The sequence below is a fragment of the Rhincodon typus genome, chromosome 1 (assembly GCF_021869965.1).
Source record: "Rhincodon typus isolate 14 chromosome 1, sRhiTyp1.1, whole genome shotgun sequence".
Classification (NCBI taxonomy): domain Eukaryota; kingdom Metazoa; phylum Chordata; class Chondrichthyes; order Orectolobiformes; family Rhincodontidae; genus Rhincodon; species Rhincodon typus.
The window spans coordinates 75,640,926-75,663,711 of record NC_063332.1 but is presented as its reverse complement, the minus strand read 5'-3'; the positions used below and the strand labels follow the sequence as shown (position 1 = coordinate 75,663,711).

Sequence of the window (22,786 nt, the reverse complement as noted above, 5' to 3'; positions counted from 1 at the left end):
TCCAACATCCATAGTATTTTGCTTTTATCAGGAACTAAAATGTTTCCCTATTCAATTTGAAGCAATTTTCTTAACAATGCACTGATGTGGAATAGTTCGAGTAGTTAGAGAGGGCAGACATAAATGCAGGAGAAATAAACTAGATGAGGAAGGAATTGTAGTGGAAACGTAGCAAATGTCTATGAAGTAATTCAAATGCTGCACTGAGTTGACCAAACAGGAATTAACTTGATGAATATTTCCTTATCACAGCTTAATCATCTGCAGTATATTGGAATTAGAATCAGCTTTTATTGTCACATATACTCAAGGATAGGAATAAAAGAGTACAGTGAAAAGTGTACGAAGTCACCATTATCTGGCATCATTTTGGTTACAAAAGCAGAGTTTTTTAAACAACATGGAAATAAAGGAAACAGAACCAAAAGGAAAGAAAAACCATTCAGATTTTCTTGAAGTCCCATCTTAGTAAAAGTGTATGGAATGCTCAACCAGCCTGCTAGTATCACATCGATCACTGGGAAGAGCTGAAGTCTTGCTGCTGCTGCCAACTCAGGGCCGGGAGGATCTTTGCTGCCTCCGCCTCCGATGTCTGGAGGCTGTTTGCCGGTGCCAAACCCGAATGCCAGGAGGGATACCACCATGCTGCCATTGCCACTGCTGCCATTCCCTCCGATCACCAGGAGGGGTCATGAACATAATGCCATTTCGTCTGCCACCCCTGATCATAAGGACAAGTCGCATTCACCTCTTACCGCCATGAAGCTGCCACCGTTCTGCGCATGGCCGGCTCTCATGGCTGTGCCAATGCTGATGACCCCGCTGCAAAAGGTTTCAAATAAAAGAAAGCAGAAAAATAATTAAGAAAAAGGAAAGAACAGCAAAAGCAGAAAGTAAAAAAAGGAAGACAGGAGCGGACGAGCTCCAGGCACCAGGCCCCAAACACAGCCCTGCTACAGTGCTGCCATCTTGTATATTAAAATTTAGGAATAAGAGACCTAAATATAAACCCTAATTTCTAAGCATTACAAAATCCAAACACTTCAATCTTACCTATAACAGAATGCTACTCTAAAAAACAAGCTACAGCTCCAAAACACTAGAGGGGTATGGTTTTTATTTTCCTAACCTCCCTTTCTCCAAAGTTTTGTAGCAACTATTTTGTTGAAACATGCACAAATATATTTTTCCCTCAATATTAATAGGTTCAGTAAATTCTTCATGGTTGTCTTTGAATTCAATATTGATTAGAAAAATGTAATTGTCAAACTTTTGCAAGATAACATTACCAGTGTAAATTATTTCTACTAACAATCCAAACTCTTTTGTCCAATTAACTTCACTACTACATTCTCTCACCTCCAAATTTTCCTAAGCTCCTTTTAGACAGTTCATAAAGCAACTGCAGTGTAAGATGCAACCTGCTGCTTTTCCATAGCTGAGCCTCATAAATCTTGACTCAGACATGTTCCAGCATAGAGAATGGACAGAATCAGACAGTGCTAAATGTTTGAAAGCATCTCAAGATCTGACTATCTGAAAGAATAAGGGGAAAGATTAAATTTCCTTGTTTGCTCTTTGTACAAAGTTCAATAAAACTTTGTATTTTTTGTTTAAAATTGTAGATGCAAATTCTAATGATACTTTGATAATATTTGCTATCTTATGACAAAAGAAATAATTCAATTCTTTGGTCAATAACCAGCCATTGACAACTAAACAACTGATAGCGCATCTGGTGGCCCAAGAACCATAACAACTTCTTGGTTTCTCTGTTATATAATTCTGCTAACCTGGATGGTGGGGAGAATCATTTGGCATCTTGTAGGCTTTAAGGCTTAGGGTACTTGGACAATATAGCTTGAAACAGTTGAGAATTTCTGTACTAACAGCCAAGGTCTTCTGGTAAATTATGTTGACCAACCAATCCCTATCAAACTAGTGAGTTCAGGATTTATTATTTATGCTAGGTGCATTCGTTACTTGCAAAAAAATTAATTCCATACTTTTCTCAGCATTCTTACATAGTGTATATGCAAGATAGGAAGATTACTCAGGTTGTTGATGACTCTAAAATGCTGAGCCAGGTACATGGCCCTGGTGCATACCCACTGGGATTCTCATTGCTTCATTTATTAGCCTAAATTTTTCTTCCTCTTGCCAGCATCTCCAATTAGGTTCTCTGCAATGATATGCCATGTCCAAAAACTGGCAATAAAGTTCCAGTACTAGTTAGGTAACCATTATGCTGACATTCTTAATTCTGAGTGTTTCAAGATAAACATTCCAGGCTGTGAAATTTTCTATCTCTTTTCTTTTATTAGAACTTTCTAACAAGTATCTCTAAGAGGTAGCAAACTCCTAAATATAAATGTATTCCCTATAAGGATCATGGGGAGTTCCTAATCATAATACAGAACACAGCATTACAGTTTTCCATACAAACAAGTACAAAGTTGTTTAAAGATAGTTGAACGTGTAACATAATATTTGAACCACTATCTGCAAGGCTGAAGAGAAATAACAGTCAATGACTTATACATAGCATTAAGAGAGGATGGGCACTGACTGCAGAAGACACAAAAAGGCATGCAAGATTTTTCAATCTTCACATGTGCAGACCTTACCCCTTGAGGGTCTGTGTGTGGAAGACCTGAACTGAAGGAGAAACATAGATCTGGTTATATTTGCTCTGCATATCATTTCATTCATTTTGAAAAGCAACACATGATGAAATACATATAAAGAACAGTTTACTGTTTCTGAACAAACTGATATTCTTTTATCATCAAGGTATTCCATGAGCAACAAACACTCTACTGTGTAAAATGTGTCATTCAATTGAATTATCCCTCAATTGAGTGAAAACAGGATACAGTCTTAGAAAGATATTTTGCAGAAATATGAGAGGACCATTTGAGGAACAGAATCTGTCCCAAACTAAATTTTTAAGTCAAAGAACTTGGTTTTTGAAACAAAACATCTCTTTCATCAGACCAAAAAGTCTTTTGTAGAACAATGCTAATTAAAAAGGAAAATGCAGGATTCTGGGGCATTTTGTGTATGTTTAAATTTAGCACAGAAATAATGTTTATCTGCCATATGCAAAAGCCACAACGTAAATACATTTTATATTGAACTTACAATGCTAATTTTAAAAAAAATTGCCAAGATATTTTTCAAAACTTGGCAATCTTTATCAAGGCCCAAGCTAAAAACAGAAGTCAGTACAGCTTCAGAATTAGTTTCTACTTCAGGGTTTATTGGTAAATCTTTATGGTGGCCAGTTCAAAAAGGGGTATTTTTAAGCACCAGCAATAACTAAGACATGTTATCTATCACTTACAGTTTAAATAATCTGGGATCAAAGAATTGCTTTCCAATACTTGAGTGGACAGGAATTTATAAACATCTGCATGTTCCATCTCTGGCAGAAAATTCAATAAATTTTGATCCTGAAGATCAGACTATAAAGGAAAATGAGACATTTTTTTCAAAAAAGCACAATGATATAATTCAAATCCACCGATAATTTAAATCATAGGATCTCTACAATGAAGAAGCAGGCCATTCAGTCTATCATGTCCACATCACTCCTCCGAACAGCATCCCATCCAGACCCAACCCCCTAACCCTATCTCTGTAACCCTGCATTTTCCATGGTTGATCCAGCACATCCCTGTACTATGGGCAATTTAACATGGCCATTCCACCTAACTTGCACATCTTTGGACTGTGGGAAGAAACTGGAGCATGCAGAGGAAACCCATGCAGACATGGGGAGAACATCTCAGGGGAGTGTGCACAGTTGCCGAGACTGGAATCAGACCCTGGTCCCTGGCACTGTGAGGCAGCAGTGCTAACCACTGAGCCACCATGCCACCCCACAATGTAGGCAACAAAACTGGACAGGGTCCAAAATTGGGTGTGGGTAGCAGAATGCACAACTCATTGTAACCACTGCATCTAATAGAGATGGCATGCCAACTTCTGATGTCTGTTGATCTGCATGATAGTTTTGTGCAGCCAGTGTTAAACATGCTGCTGAGTAGGTGCATGGACAAACTGACACCTCTGGTGCCGAGAAACCAGATGCTGTGGAGCAGAGTTAACACTTTCATTTCTGGAATTTTGTACTGTGCCATTCAAATATTTTCCTTATTAAGCAAACTAAATGCTTAGCATAATTTTTTATAGAACTAATTAACACGCAGTTTTGAACAGTACACTTTTAAACAGCGTAAGAGTCAAAATTTAAAAAAGCACTGCATGCAGTTTTAACATGAAAATGTACTTACAGGTAAATGTTCAAGTAAGGGAGTCACATTTTCTGACACATGTATTATGCTTCCATCAGTTGTTATGGCTATAAAAAATCCATCTAATGCCTGCAACAAAGAAAACATGCTTAAGAGATCGGAAGTCAGTCATGCACTTGCATTCTTTAAATAGAACACAGAGTAATTTCACACAATTTGAACTTTGCAGTTCCCACAATAGAACTTTATAAAATAAACTCGATTTACTTGTTAGTATTGTTGATATCAAATCTTCATTGTAAATTCAATGAATACATCGATACTGGTGAACACACAACTGCAAAGTACTGCAGAAGTCAACAATCTAGTTCAAGTCATGAGTCCCTCTACACAGTCACTTCTCTTTCCAGGAGCATGAATTTTTCAGTTGAAATTCGATTTTAAATGGGAAATTCAGAAACTGGAGTAAGTAACCGCAACAAATCATATAAATAACACCAGATAAATGCATACATTACATAATTATTCAGAAAGTGACAATAATATTGGCGAGAGTTGCATGAGCCATCCAAAAAACACTACAGTTTGAAGTACAAAAACTAAACTCAGAAGATGAATAATTTCACTTTCATCACTAGACATATTTAAGATTCTAGGCAATGTTAGTGAAAAATTATTAGCTTCCAGGACTGGATGTAACATTCTGTCAGACATAAGGAAACTATTTTAGGAATGTAAGTTTGGGGAGCCACATACAGAGTGTCCTGTCACCCAATCTAAACAATAATCAGTGCAAAATCTCTTTTGGTTAAGAAATATGCTTGTGATGAACGAGTTTATCAGATGGTATTAACAACAATTCATAAATTCAAATTACTTGTGATCAATTCACTTGTTAGTCTCTGAATAATGAGAGGAATTTAACACTAAGGTGAATTAAGGGCAGTGGCTTTAACTTTTGTCCAAAAGCATTTTTTTGGGAGGCCCACAACTTCAACAGCAAATTCTAAGATTGTGTTTTTGTTCACCATCTAAAACTGGCAAACAACTGAGATAAGAGTTTAACATGGCGCTAACGACATATATAGCTGCAAATAATTTGTTTATTCTTACCTATTCCTATTTTATTATAATAATGAATGCACCAAGATCAAAGAGGGTTGATGAAAATATAATTAGTAACAGTTTGAAGTCAGAATAGAATATTTTTCAGCTTTCTGCAGAACCATGATTACAATTCAAAGATTTGAGGTTGTTCCAAGATTACCTATTGGGAAACCCAATTTATAACAGAACCCATATACTATTTGGACCACTACACCTTACAGAGTTTCAGCAGTTTAGTACCAAATCAGGTTCATTTGCAGCTGACCTGGACAACATTCAAGAAAGGTAAGTAGCAAGAAACATTTGCATTGCACAAGTGCAATAACAATCTCCAACACAATCTAATCTTGGTCCCTTGACATTGCTGAGCTCCCCTATCCATGCCATTAACATCCTAGGGTGGATGGGAAAGTTACCATTGACCAGAACCTCACTGGACTATCCACATAAATATTGTGGTTACAACAGCAGATTAGTTGCAGAGTTCCCAGCTACAACTAACTCACTTTATAATTCCCCAAAGCCTGTCCACCATCTACAAGGTACAAATCATGCATGTGGTGTTTTAACATCCACAAGGCTCAAGTCAGGAGTGCAATGCAATATTCTCCAAATGTCTTGATTAGCAATGCTCCAATACCACTAAAGAAGCTTGATGCCATCAGAATAAAGCTTGACTGGCATCGTCATAAAGGTTACTCCCTCAAACATCAATACACAGCACTTTCCAAACCATTATGTTCTATCGCCTAGAAAGGCAAGAGTTGGAGATGCAAGTGAACCCTGCAACCCGAAAATTCAAACATCCTGATATGGAACTATATCGCTGTTCCTTCATTTTCTCTGGGTAATACAGCAGTAACTCCCTTCCTAACAGTTCTGTATGTGTGCCCTCACTACTCCAGAATGCAATGGATGCTGGGTCACTGAGCAAATTTCAGGAGGAGACAGATTTTTAAATAGTAATGGGTTAGAGGGTTATGGAGGACAGGAAAGAAAGTGGAGTTGAGGATGAGATGAGATCAGCTATTGCTATATCAAATGGTGAAGCAGGCTTGAGGGGTGAATTGCCCACTCCTGCTCCTAGTTCTGATGTTCTTATGAACTGCAATAGTTCAAGGTGGTAGCAACTCACCAAGTAGGGACGAGCAACAAATATGGCCTTGCCACACAACTTTCAAGTAAAGATAGAAAAAAAGCATAACAATTTAAGAGCATACAAATATTTGCACTTAATTTCAGAGTTGGCATTATTATTTGAATTACACAATTAACATAAATAGCAAATAATGACAGTAAAACAGATGGGAATATGGGAATGTTCTTTCTGAATTTATTATAATAAACTACGTTAAATGCAATTGTAAGCAGGTAATAATATATATCAACGAACAAGAGCAAAGAACAAAGAACAATTAATGAATATCAGTTGATGAATAAAGCTCGTATATAGCTTTGTATGAGGACATTGACACTAGAAGTTTTGAATTACATTCTTTTTCTTTATTCTTATCATGGAATGCAGGCATGAATGGCAAAGCCGGCATTTGCTGTTCATCCCTAACTACCTTTGAACTGAGTGGCTTTCTGAGCCATGTCAAAGAGTGGTTGAGTCAACCACAAAGCTGTGGGTCTGGAGTCACATATAAGGTAGCAGATTTCTTTTCCTAAAGGACATTAGCGAACTACATGCTTTATTTAAAATTTACAATTAATGGTAGTTTTATGGTCATCATTACTGAAATTAGCTTATAAATATCAGGTTTATTAATTGAATTTAAAATTTCATGAAATGCCATGGTGGAATATGAACCTGTGTCCCCGGACCCTGGGTCTTTTGATGACGAGGCCAGTGAGATTACCATTAGGCCCCCACCTTCCATATATAATGCATGTAATAAAAGTATTTTTAAAGTTCACTTCTTATTGTCATACTTTCTCCCTGTGTCACAAATTTGACATACCTTTGTGGCACTTTTCTTGAACAACCTGTGTCATGCTGCAACAAGCAAGAGTAATACATGTATTGAATAATATAACAAGATAGAGGGAGAAAGATCAGAGAAATAGAGAGAATGAGAGGAGGACAGCATGTAAGCAACAGAATGAGAGCCCATGAGCAAGCACAGTGAAAGAACAGAACAAAGAGAGAAGAGAGAGCACAACTGAGGGCACTTTTTGTACTTCATCGCAAACATTCCCAGAAGTCCCAGAATACTATGCAGTGAGAACAAGATTTCACAAATTTAATCACAGTAAAGAAATGGCTCTTATAAAATTGTTTGTTACATGGGATAACATTCCTATTTATTATAAAACAGTGATGTTGTTACAACTATTTCTGGCTATACAATAGTGATCCCACACAAAATAACACACCTCTAACATCAGCTGAGTAAACTCTTCATTACTAAGGAATGTAGGCTTCCAGTCTTGTCGTATTTCAGTAGCATCTGATTGTGCTGTGACTTCTATAACAAAAAGCATACTTAAATAAGAACACACAGGACGACTGATGCCCACAACAGTCTATTTTCTATAATGAGAACAAATAGCACACAGAAGGAAAAAAGTTCACAAAGTTCCTAAAGCCAAGCTGATCATTACTTCAGGTTGCATTTAAAACTAAAGTTAACGTATTTGTTCCAATTTCATACTCAGAGTTAGCTGCCAAGTAATTGACGCAATGCAGACTATAAAAACAAAATATCTCCTATACATTTTAAATCAAATTTTGTCTAGCTACGCTATCAGTAGATTTGAAGCAATTTACCCATTCCCCGTTTGTTAAACAGTTGCACTCTTACACTGGGTCAGAATGTTGTAGGTTCAAGTCCCGTTCAACAAACTTGAGATAAACGCTAAGCTAGCACTTCACCATTGTACTGATCTTCAGTAAAAGATCAGATGGTACCATTCCGAAAAAAATGCAGCTCAGCTCTCTTTGATGTCATGGTCAAAAATAATCTCTCAAACAACATCTAAAAAAGATTATTTGATCATTATAACATTGCTGTTTATGAAAACTTTTTACGCACAAATTCACTGTGCATTTTTCTGCATTATGACTGCAGTTATAAATATGAATTGTTTTTTGGGACTGTTTATCATATAGGGCAAGATGGAGGAATGAAGGGACTGTCATGACCTGCTCTGAAATCTGCTGCCAGGAAGGCCGGGTTGCTTGGTTGTTAGGTTAATGGAGGATTCGGGTTTCCTCACAGAGAAGGAGGTACAAGATATTCACACCTGTAAACAATCATTCAAGCAGCTGTGCTGATAGCAGATAAACTTTTAGGTCTGTTAGGAATGTTAGATTTTGTAAACATTTATTCTTCAAACAGTCTGATTAATTCCAATATAGATTATTATGAGTGGTACGGCCACTACGTCTGGGCCAGAAGGTCTCTGGTTCAAGTCTCACATGTGCCAAATATATGTCATCACATGTCTGAATAGGTCAACTGAAAACATCTAGAATGGAATAGGCCATCGGGAGCAAAAACAAAAATTGCTGGAGAAACTCAGCAGGTCTAGAAGCATCTTTGGACAGAAAGCAGAGTTAACTTTCCAGGTCCAGCAGCCCTTTTTCAGAATTGTTCTGTTTTTCCGGTGTTGTTTCACACATTCAGCATCAACAGTTTTTTGTTTTGTTTTGGACCATCTGGAGGATAGCTAATTAACATTCGTACCTGGATCCAAAACTCATATGATGTTGACATAGAGGTGGACTTTATGGAGGGAGAGTCCACAGGCAGCCACTGTAGACTGGGGTTGCAGGTCTGTCCTAAAATATCACCAATACTTACAGATAGGCTCAGTCTACAAGAATATGAGTGAGAAAGACAGAGTGTAGGGAGAGGGAGTGTGTGAAAAAGACAGAGAGATGAAAAGTGGTGAAACAGTTTGAGAGAAAAGGGAGAGGTGGCAACAGAACAAAGAGTGGGCAAGAGTACAGGGAAGAGGGGAGAAAGTAAGTGAAAGCAAGAGGGCAAGGAACAGCAATGAGAGAATGAGCAAGATCAGCAAAGGAAATAACAGTAAGTGTGAGTGAGCGTAGCACGGGAGTAGCAACATACCAAAAAGGTGACAGCAAACACAGAGAGCACAAAGCAAGAGAGAGGGTTGACAGAGATGAAGAAACGATGGGCAAGAAGATGAGCAAAGAGTCAAGAGGGAATGGAGGAGAGTAAGCAAGAGCGAGAGACTGAGATCCACAAGCTGAGACAAGTACACTGGAAGTTGCCAGTGCATACTATTTACAAATGCACTGCAGAAATTCACTACAGTTCCTTAGCCAGTATTTTCCATACCCACAATTTCTACAAACTAGAAGGTCAAGAGAAGCAGATGCATGGGAATGCCACCACTTTCAAATTCTTCTCTGTGCCACACACCATTTTAACTTGGAACTACATCACTGTTGCTAGGTCAAAATACTGGAAGTCCCTCATTAACAGACTTGTGGGGGTACCTACTACACATGGACTTCAGTGGGTCAAGGTGGCAGCTCATCATCACCTTCTCAAGGATAATTAGGGATGAGCAATAAACACTCGCCTAGCCAGAACAACCTGCATCCTGCAAATGTATAAAAAGTAAATAAATGAAATAAATTATATTCCATCTGCGGTGTATTTTCCCCATTCATTTAGCCTGTCCACATTCCTTTGAAGCTTCTTTGCATCCTCACCACGACTTACATTCTCAACTCATTTTGGTGTAATTTTGTATGCCTCGCTCTATCTAAACACCCTATGATCTGTATGTCCTTGTATGTTATGATCTGCCTGCACTGCTCGTAAAGCAAAACTTTTCACTGTACATGTGACAACAATAAATCAAATCAAATAACTCAAAACTTTACATTCTTGTCCCCAGATCTAACTCATTTATCTAGATTGTGAACATCTGCGAATCTAGTACTAATTCTTGAGGTACCCCACTTGTATCAGCCTGCCATCTTTAGAATAATCTACTATTCCTCTTCACTTCCTATCTATTAAGCGATTCGCTATATATGCTAGTGTATTACTGTCAATCTCATGTACTCTAATTTTGTTTACTACGACCCTGTGTAGGACCTCATTCAAAACTTTCTGAAAATCCAAACACACACATCCACTGGTTTCCTCTTATCTATACTACAAGTAACATCCTCAAAAGTCTTCAACAGGCTGTTCAAACATTATTTTCCTTTCATAAGTCCATGTTAACTCTGCCCAATTATATTATTGTTTTCAAAACATCCAATTATCACATCCTTTATTACTGATTCTAACATTGGCATGGCTACCACTTTCAAACTAGAGTCTGTATTTCTTAGTTTTCTCTCTCTCTCCCATCTTAAATAATTGGTTAACATTTGATCATTTCCCGTCTGCAAAGACCTTTCCAGAATTTTTGAATTATGATAGATAACCACCAACGCAAACACTATTGCTACAGTCACCTCCTGCAATACTCTAGGATGTACTTCATCTGGTCTTTGAGGATTTATCAACATTCAATCCAATTAATTCTGAATATTAGCTCTCTATTAATAATATTTTGTTTCAGTTCATCAGTTTCAAACTAATCAAAAAATCCCTAGTATTTCTAGACGTTCTGCTTCTCCTTCATGAAAACAGCCACAAAATAATTGCTTAACGTCACGTATTCTCCATAACAAATTCTCCTATCTCCACCTGTAATGGGCTCACATTTGTCCTTGCTAATCTTCTCCTTGTCACATACCAAAAGAAATTTCCACAGTCCAGCTTTAAGTTTCTCGCTAGCTTACATTCATGCTTTGTTTGTCCTTCCTTTATTTGTTTCGCGATCTTCTTTTGCTGGATTCTAAACTGCTTCCAATCTTCAGGTTTACCATCCCTCCTGGCAACTTTATTAAATGACTTCCTTTAATGTAATTCATTTTTCAAGTTATTTTGATAGTCATGACTGATACATCTTTCCTGGATTTTCTGATGATTAGAGGAATGTACAACTGTTGTAGGCAATGTGGTATTTCCTTAAATTCCCTAGCATTGACTGTCAACTGGCAATATTTTAAGGTACATCCCAATCCACCTTGAAAAACTGCCCCATATCCCATCATAGCTGCCTTTCAAAAAGAAACTATATCATTTTAAAACAATCTAAAATTACATTATATTATGGTCACCATTTCCCAATGGCTGCTATAGGATGGTTATTCTTTATAAAATCTAAAACCGCTTGATACCTAGTTGGTTCCTCAATCTGCTGCTCTAGAAACTCACCTCATATTTGCTAAAGGAATTCATCCTCCAGAACAATAGTGCTAATTAAGTTCACCCAGTTTATGTGTAAACTGAAGTTTCCTACTGCAATGGTAACACCCCATGTTACATGGAGCCCTAATTTCCTGATTTAACCCATGCCCAACATTACAATGACAATTCCATGGCTGAAAAACAAATCCCATCAATATTTGTTGTCCCTTGGTATTTACTAACTCCACTCATCTCAATCCTTTGATCCAAGATCCCCTTTCACAAATATACTGATCTCATCCATTATTAGCAGCACCACCACCATCTTCTTTTTCCATCTACCTATCTTTCCTAAATAGCAAACATCCCTAAATATTCAATTCCAAGCCATTATCACCCAATGAGAATGGGTCTTTAATGGCAAATAAATGTTAAATGGTTAGATTTAGTTCTCTGCCTCACAGCTGCAACTCGGTTACTCCAGCTGCTACTCAAGTTTGGAACCAGAGCTCATGCTTCAACAGCAAATGACATTTATTATAAATGTATTAGTCAAAGATCCGTAATGGATCCATAACTTCCAAAAGAAGGGTTCACTCGGGTGATCTGTCTACCATTCCTCAAGATTACGAATTACTCAACAAACCAACTTGCAGGTGGTGGTGTGTGTTCCCACATATTAGCTGCCCTTGTCTTTCTAGACGATAGCGATGTGGGTTTGGGAAGGTGTTGTCCAAGGATCTTCGGAAAATTTCTGTAGTGCATCTTGTGGACAGGACACAACGCTCCTACTGAGCATCCTGCTTTGTCAAGCTTGACACTTGATAGTGTCAAGTTTCTTAAGTGTTAGTGGAGCTGCACTCAACCAGGCAAGTGGGGAGCAGTCACTGGCTTGTGCATTGTACATTGTGGACAGGCTTTTGACAATCTGGACATTGGTTACTTGCCACAGTATTTCTAACCTCTGACCTGCTCTTCTAGCCACTGTATTTAGATGGCAAGATCAGTTAAGAGTCTGGTCAATGGCAAACCCCAGGATGATGACTGTGGGAGATTCAGTGACATTAACGCCACTGAATGTCTAACCAAAACCATATTATTATGCGCTAAATATGATTCCAAACAGCAGAGAGTTTGCCCCTGAGAACCAATTGATTCTAGTTTTGCCAGGGCTCCTTGACACTATACTCAGTCAAATGCAGCCTTGATGACAAGGGCTGTCACTCTCACCTCACCTCTAGAATTCAGCTCTTTTGTCCATGTTTGAACAAAGACTGTAATGAAGTCAGGAGCTGAGTGGCCCTGATGGAATGCAAACTGGGCAAAGGCGAGCAGGTTATTGCTGAGGATTAGGAGTAAACGGGTCCGTTTACTAGTGGCAGACAATCACTAATGTGGTACCACATGGATCAGCGCTTGGTCCCAGCTATTCACTATATATATTGAATTAGATGAAGTAACTAAACGAAACATCTCCAAGGCTGGGTTAGAAGGTTAATTCTGAGGAGGATGCAGAGATGCTTCAGTGCGATTTAACTACATAAGAGCTAGCAGCAGGAATAGGCATTTCAGCCCCTTGAGCCTGCTTTGCCAGTTAGAACAATCATTGCTGATCTCATTTCTGCCCGTTCCCATAACCATTTAACCTGCTACTAATTAAAAATTTAAAATTTATCTCCTCAAATTTTATTCAGTGTTCTGGCATCCACTGCACTCCATAGTAGCAAATTTCACAAATACATGACCTTTGAGACAAGTAATTCCTCCTCATTTCTATTTTAAATGCGTCTTCCCTTAGCCTAAAACTATGTACCTGGCCTGTAGTTTCCTGTTTCTTACCTACCATCTTGAACAAAGGGATTATGTTTGCTACTGTCTAGTCAGATGGAGCTTTACCAGTACCTTGAGAATTTTGGAAAATTAATAACCTCTTTGCAACCTAAGACCCAAGGATGAAATACATTTTGAGCTGGAGAACCGTCAGCCCGCAACTCCATCAAGTTTGTTTAGTACCACTTCCCTAGTGATTATAATCCACCTCCTCATTTACACCAATTCCTGAAATGTTTTATTTTTGTTGTTTATAGTGATGGCAGAAGCAAACTGTTTGTCATTCCATCTGCCATTTCCTCAGTATTGACTATTAACTTCCCATTCTCACTCTCTAGAGGAATAACACTTTATTTAATTCCTCTTTTCATTTTTAAATATGTAACATCTTATTTTACATTCTTAGCCATCTGCTGTTCATACTTTAATTTCTTCCTTTTAGTCGTGTTCTGACATTCTTTATCTTCTGACCTTTCATTGGAGCTGCCATTCATTTTTATGCAATTACATGCTATACTCCTTAGGTTTGATGCTTCTCTGAGGTCTTCAGTTAACCATGGATGGTGAGTCCACCCTTTAGAATTGTACTTTGTTGTAGGAATATATCTATTCTGTGTATTTTGAAATATCCTTGTAAATGTTGATCACCGTGCCTTAGCCTAGTATTTCAGTTCGCTTAAGCTAGCTCAACTTTCATGCTCACATAATTTCCAACATTAATATTGAAAACACTAAACTCAGACCTGATCTTCCCTCTTTCAAACTAGATGTAAAATTCACTCATATCTACTACCTAGACTTGACATTACTCTGCAGCCATTAATTAATTCTTCCACATTACACAATATCAAGTCAAATATAGCTTGCTTTCTGGTCAGAATTGCTGTTTTAAGAAACTCTTTCAATAGTATTCTACGAACTTCTCATCCAGGCTACTAGTGGGAGAGTTATTGATGGAATCATGTCATCTCCAAGGAGTAATCAAGTTTTCTATGGCACTGAATCTTTCTGGGTATGATTGTTCTTTACTCCTGTTCTAGCTCAAAGAGAATATTCTTCATCTCTTCTTCTGCAATAGATATCTTAGTGATCTCATGAACAGTCACAATATTGAGATCCATGTATGCTGTTGCTGGTCCATTCATGTCTACTAGCAAAAAATATATGCAGTTTCTGTACTGAATTGCCATAACTGCATTTCTTTGTCAATATATCAACACAAGGGATGGGTATCTTGAAAATCTCACAGGTTTATTTAATAGCTCATACTACAACTTGCAGGTGCAGGTTACTTTGCATGCGCCTTCTTTTAGCATGATTCCGTCTGGTGTGCACATGACAGTTGGTCATGTGGTTTTATCTTGGTCCTTGGCTCACTAACAAATCCAGCTCTTAAAACAATAACACAATAATAAAATTTACCTTTACAATCTTGATCAATTTAAAAACTAGAAGTAAAACCCGAAATTACTCGCATGAAATAATCCACGTCTCAATTTCCTCCTCTCCCTCCCCATTAAAGTTAGCACACTTATTCTACAAATACAAAGCAAGGTTTTGTTCGCATAGGACACATTAACTACCTTTGTGTTTCTGTAAAAAATCAATTGTTTTCTGTAATATTGTTGATTTATCCATTTTCCGACTATTATCAGGTAGCATGGAACTGAGCTCTTTAATGAGCACATTGAACTGATCTCGTCTTTTCTTCTCTGATTTGTTCCTTGACACCCTAAAGACACAAGCAAATAATATTTATAATTGAAAAGAAGATATCCAAGGTTCCAACAAATTTTATATTTTTGGCCTTAAAACTGTATCCAAGTGATTATCTGAATTTGGATTTTGCATAAGTAATTTCGTAATGACAAGAAATCTGTTCAAACATCACACTAGTTCACTCTCTCTATTCACCGTACCTGCACCCATCTTGAGCTAGAAGTGCCGAGTGGATGTCCCACTTTGTTTTTGTTATGACAGAGGAATTAATCAGCTCCCCTCTTTCTAACACCCTCATTTAGCAGAATAAAGATTTCAAATTCTTTTTAGCACACAGCCAAATCACACTTCAGTTAAAAACATAGTACTAGGAAAAAAAAGAGTCAATTACAAGGTTTCTTGCATAAAATTAAAAGGAATATCACTTACTGAGAAGATAATAAAAATCAGAGAATAATAAAATGTAACATCAAACACACATAAAAGTATAAAATTTGAAAAGGAAAGTGTCAAATATAAAAAGTAAAATCAAAAATAGGCAGTAGTCATCAATGCCTCATATTTATAATTTCTATGGCTTTGAGTTTGTAAGACTGTGGATGCCTGGATGATTTCATTGATCTCTCTCAAAAAGCAATGACATTGGAACAATTTTTTTGTTAACAAGGCTTTGTTTGGTAGTAACAGGTCATGTGATGACTACTTTTTTTTTTAAAACTGGAGATGTCCTCTCAGGTTCCAGTTTCTGCTTTAGATGCTGTTTGGAGTAGTTTGGGAAAAGCTTGTTGAAAGAAGGAAGCTTCCCAATTCAGGTCTCCAGTTTCTGGAAAAAGAGTCCTTAATGTGGGTCCTGTGCAGCAGCTGCAGGCTTGGTTCTAGATGCTTTTGTACGGGAGGCCTCTGGAAGATTTAGTCGATATTTCCTGAACATAGCATATGTTCAGTGACATCAATCTTTGTGCACCAGAACGTCAGAATTAAGGCAATCTAAACATCTCAAGCCTCATCCTTTTTGCCTTCAAGAACTAAGACTTACAAGCTGTATGTTTTTTTTTTGAAAAATGTGAACCTCTGCATGGAAAATGACTTTTCCTTTTCTGATGCATCTTGGTGTGTCCGTGTGTATTACAGGATATCTAAAGAGGTCAATATTAATATTTTCGTGGACTGAGTCCGTGATCAGTTTTGAACATTCATGGAATAGGTTATTTTACAATAAATCAACAATTCTATATTAATTAAAGAAAAACTGGTTTATTGATCATTTTGTTTTAGGTACAAAGGGAAAGCACATATCGGGAACCAGGTAACAATTAAATTTATGTTGTGACCCATGGAGTAGTGGGATCAGAGAGAAACAGTGCACTCCTCCCATATCAGTCATGACACTGCTTGGTTAAAAAAAATTCTTAGAGTGCTGAAAGCATTAGTGTTTAATTGATATTTTGGATCCTCAGCAATGGTGAAATTTGTAGAAACCAAAAGAACTGCTAGTGCAGTAAATCAGGAACAAAAACAAAAGTTGCTCGAAAAGCTCAGCAAGTATGGCAGCATCTGTGAAGAAAAATCAGTTAATGTTTCAGGACCGGTGACCCTTCCTCAGAACTGTTCTGCGGAAGGGTCATCAGACCCAAAACATTAACTCTGATTTCTCTTCACAGATGCTGCCAGACCTGCTGAGCTTTTCCAGCAATTTCTGTTTTAAATCATGAAATTTGAGGCCATGCTTGAATTCTTGATGAATTAAAGTTACTCCAGTTTGAGGGGCTGAGGGAAGAAAAGATAGAGAGCAAGCTTTCCAGTTCTGCAGCCACAAATCTATTTTCTTCTCTCTGTGTTCTGACCAAAAACATTGAACAGAAATACAATTTTTTTGTGTATTACAATGTCTGGTTTTGTTATTTCCTTTCCCCTGAGCTGTATATTCTGCAGGTGATTTTCAACTGAATATATGAAACTTCCAAAAAGATGTAAATGAAACAGGAGATACAGAACTGAATTACTGCATTCAGTCATTTTGATGACATGTTTATTTCAGTTCAGACTGGTTTCATGAACTAGCTCAACCTGTTATCATATTATCACTGTGGCCATCCTATTTCACTGGCTTTCCTTTCTTTAAAATCAGATGGGTGAATGAAAAGATCTCAGGTATTAAAAATCAGATAATGGAAGTCAAAATTGATAGTCTATTTTTACCACAATCATAAAAGAGTTCTCCTGAAGTCCCGAACATCACTGTTGTCAATCTTTAGCCAATTTGATTGACTTAACATGTTAGCAAGAAACAATGAAAAGTATTGAATCCTGCAGAGGGAACAGCCCTGACAACATTCCACCAACAGCACTGAAACTGTGTGCTCCAGAATTAGCTATCCCCCTAGGTAAGCTGTTCCATTACAGTTACAACACTGGATTTACCTGGCAATGTTAAAAATTGCATGGGTATGTTGTACAGAAAAAAGCAGCATAAATGAAAACAGTCCAACCAGGGAAGAGGTTATACTGGACCTAGTTTTGGGAAATGAGCCCAGCCTGGTGAGCGAAGTTTCATTGGAGGAGCATTTCGGGAGTAGTGACCATAATACTGTGAGTTTTAAAGTTTTGGTAAAGATCTGCAGCTCGGGTTGTGGGTGAGTTTGTTGACTTGCTCGTTGAGCTGGCTTGTTTTCATTCAGACATTTCGTCACCATGCTAGGTGACATCATTAGTGCAGCCTCCGACGATAACATCGCTTCAGCGGAAGCTCCACTGATAATGTCACCTAGCATGGTGACGAAATGTCTGAACAAGAATGAGCCAGCTCGGCGAGCAAGTCAACAACCTCATTGAGTTTCAAAATACTCATGGATAGGATAACAGCAATCCTCAGGTGAAGGTGTTAAATCGGGGGAAGGCAAACTACAACAATATTAGGCAGGAACTAGAGAATTTTGATTGGAGGTGACTGTTTGAGGGTAAATCCACATCGAACATGTGGGAGTATTTCAAACAGTTAATAACTCAGGAGCGGCACATTCCTGCAAGAATGAAGGATAGGAATGGCAAATTACGTCTCCCTTGGATGACCAGGGATGTTATGACCTGGGTCAAAAAGTAAACGGAATCATATGTAAGCTCTAGGAGGCTGGGAACTGACAAAGCCCTTGAAGTATCTCAGGAAAGTAGTAAAGAACTTTAACAAGGAATTAGAAGGGCTAAAAGGGGTTATGGGAAGTCAAGGGTTTTTATACATACACAAAAAGCAAGACGGTAGCCAAGAAAGAGATGACCCACTCAAGGACAAAGCAAGGAATCTGTGTGTGGAGCCAGAAAAGGTGGGGGAAGTCCTAAATGCAAACTTTGTGTCAACATTCACAAAAGAGAAGGAATTGGTGGAGGACGATCTCAGGGAAGGAAGTGTCAAATTTCCAAGCTGAGTTGTTGTACATCTTAAAAAGTATTAAAGGTAGATACGTCCCACTTCCTGATGGAAGCTATCCCAGAATACTGAGGAAGGCAAGAGAACAAAATTGCTGGAGCACTAACAGATATTTTTGTATCCTCTTTGGCCACAGGTGAGGTCCCAGAGGACTGGAGAATAGCCAATGTTATCTCATTGTTTAAGAAGGGTAGCAGGGTTATCCCAGGAAATCACAGGTCTGAGCATCTCACGTTGGTGGTAGGTAAATTATTAGAAAAGATTCGCGGGGGCAAGATTTGTATGCATTTAGAAGCAAATGGACTTATTAGTGATAGAGAGCATGGTTTTGCACAGGGAAGGTCATGCCTCACTAACTTGATCAAGTTTATTTGAGGAGGAGACGAAGATGAGTGATGAGGGAAAAGCAGTTGATGGACTTCAGTAAAGCCTTTAACAAGGTCCCTCATGGCAGACTGGTTTAAAGGTGAACTCACAGTTTCAGGGGTGAACTGGCAAGCCGGATACAGAACTGGCTTAGTCAGAAGAGACAGAGGGTAGCAGTGGAAGGATGCTTTTTGGAATGGAGGGTTGTGACTAGTGGTGTTCCACAGTGATCAATGCAGGAAGGTTGGATAGACTGGGTTTGTTTTCACTGGAACGCAGGAAGTTGAGGGGTGACCCCATAGAAGTTTAAAAGACTATGAATGGCATGGCTAGAATGGAAAGTATGAGGCTTTTTCTCAGGGAGGAGGAGTCAATTACCAGAGGACATAGGTTCAGGGTGCAAGCTTAAAAAGATGAGCAAGGCAAGTTTTTCCAGACAAGGGGTGGTGAGTGCCTAGAACACGCAGCCAGGGGAGGTGGTAGAAGCAGACACAATAGCAATTCAAGCAGCACCTGGACAAATGTATGAATAGGAAGGGGAACCCAAGTTCTACCAGAGCCACTCAGCTCCCGATCTCATTACAACCTTGGTCCAAACACGGACAGAAGAACTAAATTCCAGAGATGAAGAGAGACTGCCCATGAATATCAAGGCAGCATTTCACATTGTACAACAGCACAAAGCCCTAGCAAAACTGGAATCAATGCAGCAACTCATCCAAGCTCTTCTGGCAGTACATTCCACATACAAGATTCCCTACCGTCTAAATGGGCAAAGGCAAACATACATGAACACCATCACCTGTAAATTCCCCTCCAAGCCACACAACAACCTGACTCAGAACAATTTTACTGCTCCTTCACTGTCTTGATAGAGCAAAATCCTGGAACTCCCTCCTTATCAGCATTGAGGGTACACATATACCCCAAAGAGTGCAGCAGTTCAAGGCGGCAGCTCACCAACACTTTCTCCACAGCAATTAGGAGTGGATAATAAATGCTGGTCTAGTTAATAGTGTTAATAATGTCCACATCCACAACATATACAAATAAATGGTAACATTATTCAACATGAAGAATTATTTTAGTTGTGATTTTGAAGATCTCACTAAGCCATTTGATATTGTTAACAAAGCAGGATTCTGCAAGATTTTGACAAAATCCAACAAAGCTCCTCAATCTCATCTGCTTCTTCCATGATAACACAGCACTACATAATATGGAGGCTTTATTTCTGACAGTTTTAGAGTGAAGAATAGAGTGAAATAGAGCTTTTTTTTAGCCCCACTTTGGTATCTGCTTCTTCATCCTCCAGACCTTCACCTCTAGTGTAGATATGGAAGGGATTTACTTACACATTAAATCCGACAACAAATTCTACAAACTATGAAGACAAGGTGAAAATGAAAATATATCACATGTTGATTAGGGAAGTCCTATATGTGCATCACAATCTAGCTACCAAAACTCATGAACTATCTTTGCAACATTTGTAACTTGTCCCCGCAGATCAGAAGTATTAAAAAAACATGGTCGTGCCACAAACTTTTTCACAAATTCTGTTTCTTTGGGCTCATAGCGACAGACAATCTGTTCCCTTATAATATGCTCAATACAAACATAGGGAAAGCAGTTACCAGCCATGGCTGACTCTCAAAAGATACATAAGATAACATCAAGCTGATTGTTTTCAAGACTAAATAAAAACTGAAAGAACTGCGGATGCCGTAAATTAGAACCAAAAACAGAAATTGCCGGAAATGCTCAGTAGGTCTAGCAGCATCTGTGGAGAGAAATCAGAGTTAACGTTTCAGTAGGGACTGTTCCTCAGAACGGATGGTAGCCAAGAAAATGTCGATTTACACGCAGAAAATAGGGTGGTGGGGGAGGAGAGTGGTAAAGAGTAAATGATAGGTAGGATAGAACACAAAGAGAAAGAGGAACAATTGGACAGATAAAGGAGTGAATAAAGGAGTGTGAACAGCTATTAATGGGAACTGGTAGTGTGTAATAGCAGACTATATGATAATAAGATTTGGTGTGTGGAGACTGGGCTAAGGACATGGGAGAGTTCAAGCCTTAAAGCTGTTGAACTCAATATGGAGTCCAGAAGGCTGCAGGGTCCCCAAATGAAAATGAGGTGCTGTTCTTCCAGCTTGCACCGAGCCTCACTGCAGCAAGCCCCAGACACAAATGTTGTCCAGGGAACAGCATGGTGTCTTGGGAATGGCAGGCAACTGGAAGCTCAGGGTGTTTTCTGCTGACAGAACATAGGTGTTCTGAGAAGCAGTCACCCAGTCTACACTTCATTTCCCCAATGTAGAGGAAACCACATTGTGAGCAGTGAATGCAGTAGACTAGATTGGGTGAAATGCAGTTAAAGCGCTGCTTCACTTGGAACGTACGTTTGGACACTTAGGTACTGGGGAGGGAGGAAGTTAACAGGCAGATGTTAGACCTTCTGCAGTTACAGGGGAAGGTGCAGTGGTCTCAGGAGGGGTGTTGGGAGTGAAGGAAGACTGGCCCAGGGTGTCCTGGAGGGAATGGTCCCTGCGGAAGGCAGACAAGGGAGGGGTGGGGAATGTGTGTCTGGTGGTGGCACCTTGCTGGAGGCGGTGGAAATTGCAGCTAATGATCCTCTCAAAATGGATGCTGGTGGGATGCTAGGTAAGAACAAGAGGAACCCCATAGCTGTTGTAGGAGGGAAGAGAAGGGGTGAGGGCCAAAGTGCAGGAGATGGGTCAGACCTGGTCTGGCCTTCTAATCGCACTCAAGTTGTTCATTGAGGACTATCAACGTGACATTGAGGCAACCAATTTAACTTCCTCCCTTTCTTACCCATTCCAACCTATTCTCCCAGGAACTGATTGCATTCTGTGCTCTGAGATCCAACCCTGACTTTGCAATTTAGCTTGCTGATAAGAGTGGTGCTGTTGTTTGGCTGACTGACCTTTACACTGCAGAGGCTAAGCACCAGCTCTCAGATACCTCCTCCTAGCTCCACCAGGACCATGACCCCACCTTGGGGCAAAAGGCCATTGTGTCAGCCATGGTCACTGGCTTCATTTCATCTGGTGATCTCACCCCCCACTGCTTCCAAGCTGATAATGCCCCAACCCCGCACAACTCGCTTCTACTGCCTATCTCCTTCTCAAAATTCATAAACAGGACCTCCCAGGCAGACTCATTCTTTCTGCCTGTTCCTGCCCCACAGAACTCACCTCTTCCCACCTTGACTCGGGCTTTTCTCACCTGGTCCAATCTCTGTCAACTTACATCTGTAATTCCTCTGCTGCACATCAATTTCAGAATTTCCAGTTTGCGGGCTCCATCCACCTTCTCTTTACCATGGACATGCAATTCCCTTAAATGGCCATCCCCCAGCAGGATGTTCTCAGGGGTCTCCATTTCTTCCTGGATCAAAGGCCTGAACTGTCCTCACCCACCACCCTCCTCTGCCTGGCTGAGGTCATCCTCACCCTCTTTTGACTCCTCTCATTTTCTTCAGGTCAGAGGGGTGGTCATGGGTATCCTCATGGGCTCCGGTTACGCCTGTCTCTTCAGTGGATACTTGGAACATTCTTGGTTCCAGTCCTATTCTGGCTCCCACCCACAACTCTTACACCAATATCTAGATGAAATCACTGGTGCTGCTTCCCTCTCTCGTCCAGAATTGGATATGTTTATCAATTTTGCTTCCAATTTCCACTCCACCTTCACTTTCACCTGGTCCATCTCTGACCCCTCCCCTCACTTCCTCAACATCTCTCTTCCCATTTCTGGGGATAGGCTGGCCACCAATATCAACTATAAACCCACCAATTCCCACCGTTACCTTGACTATACATCTT

General features: G+C 39.2%; 1 protein-coding gene across 2 annotated transcripts in view; it reads right to left on the bottom strand.

The window, feature by feature from the left end:
• clocka (clock circadian regulator a) overlaps positions 1–22,786 on the bottom strand; it is a 132,385-nt gene that overhangs the window by 75,280 nt on the left and 34,319 nt on the right. For both annotated transcript variants that reach the window (XM_048595488.1, XM_048595494.1), the window contains exons 4-7: positions 15,013–15,161; positions 7,746–7,837; positions 4,299–4,388; positions 3,347–3,467 (exon numbers count right to left, since the gene is read on the bottom strand). In XM_048595488.1, the coding sequence (XP_048451445.1) occupies positions 3,347–3,467; positions 4,299–4,388; positions 7,746–7,837; positions 15,013–15,161 (452 nt within the window). The remainder of the gene's footprint in view (positions 1–3,346; positions 3,468–4,298; positions 4,389–7,745; positions 7,838–15,012; positions 15,162–22,786) is intronic.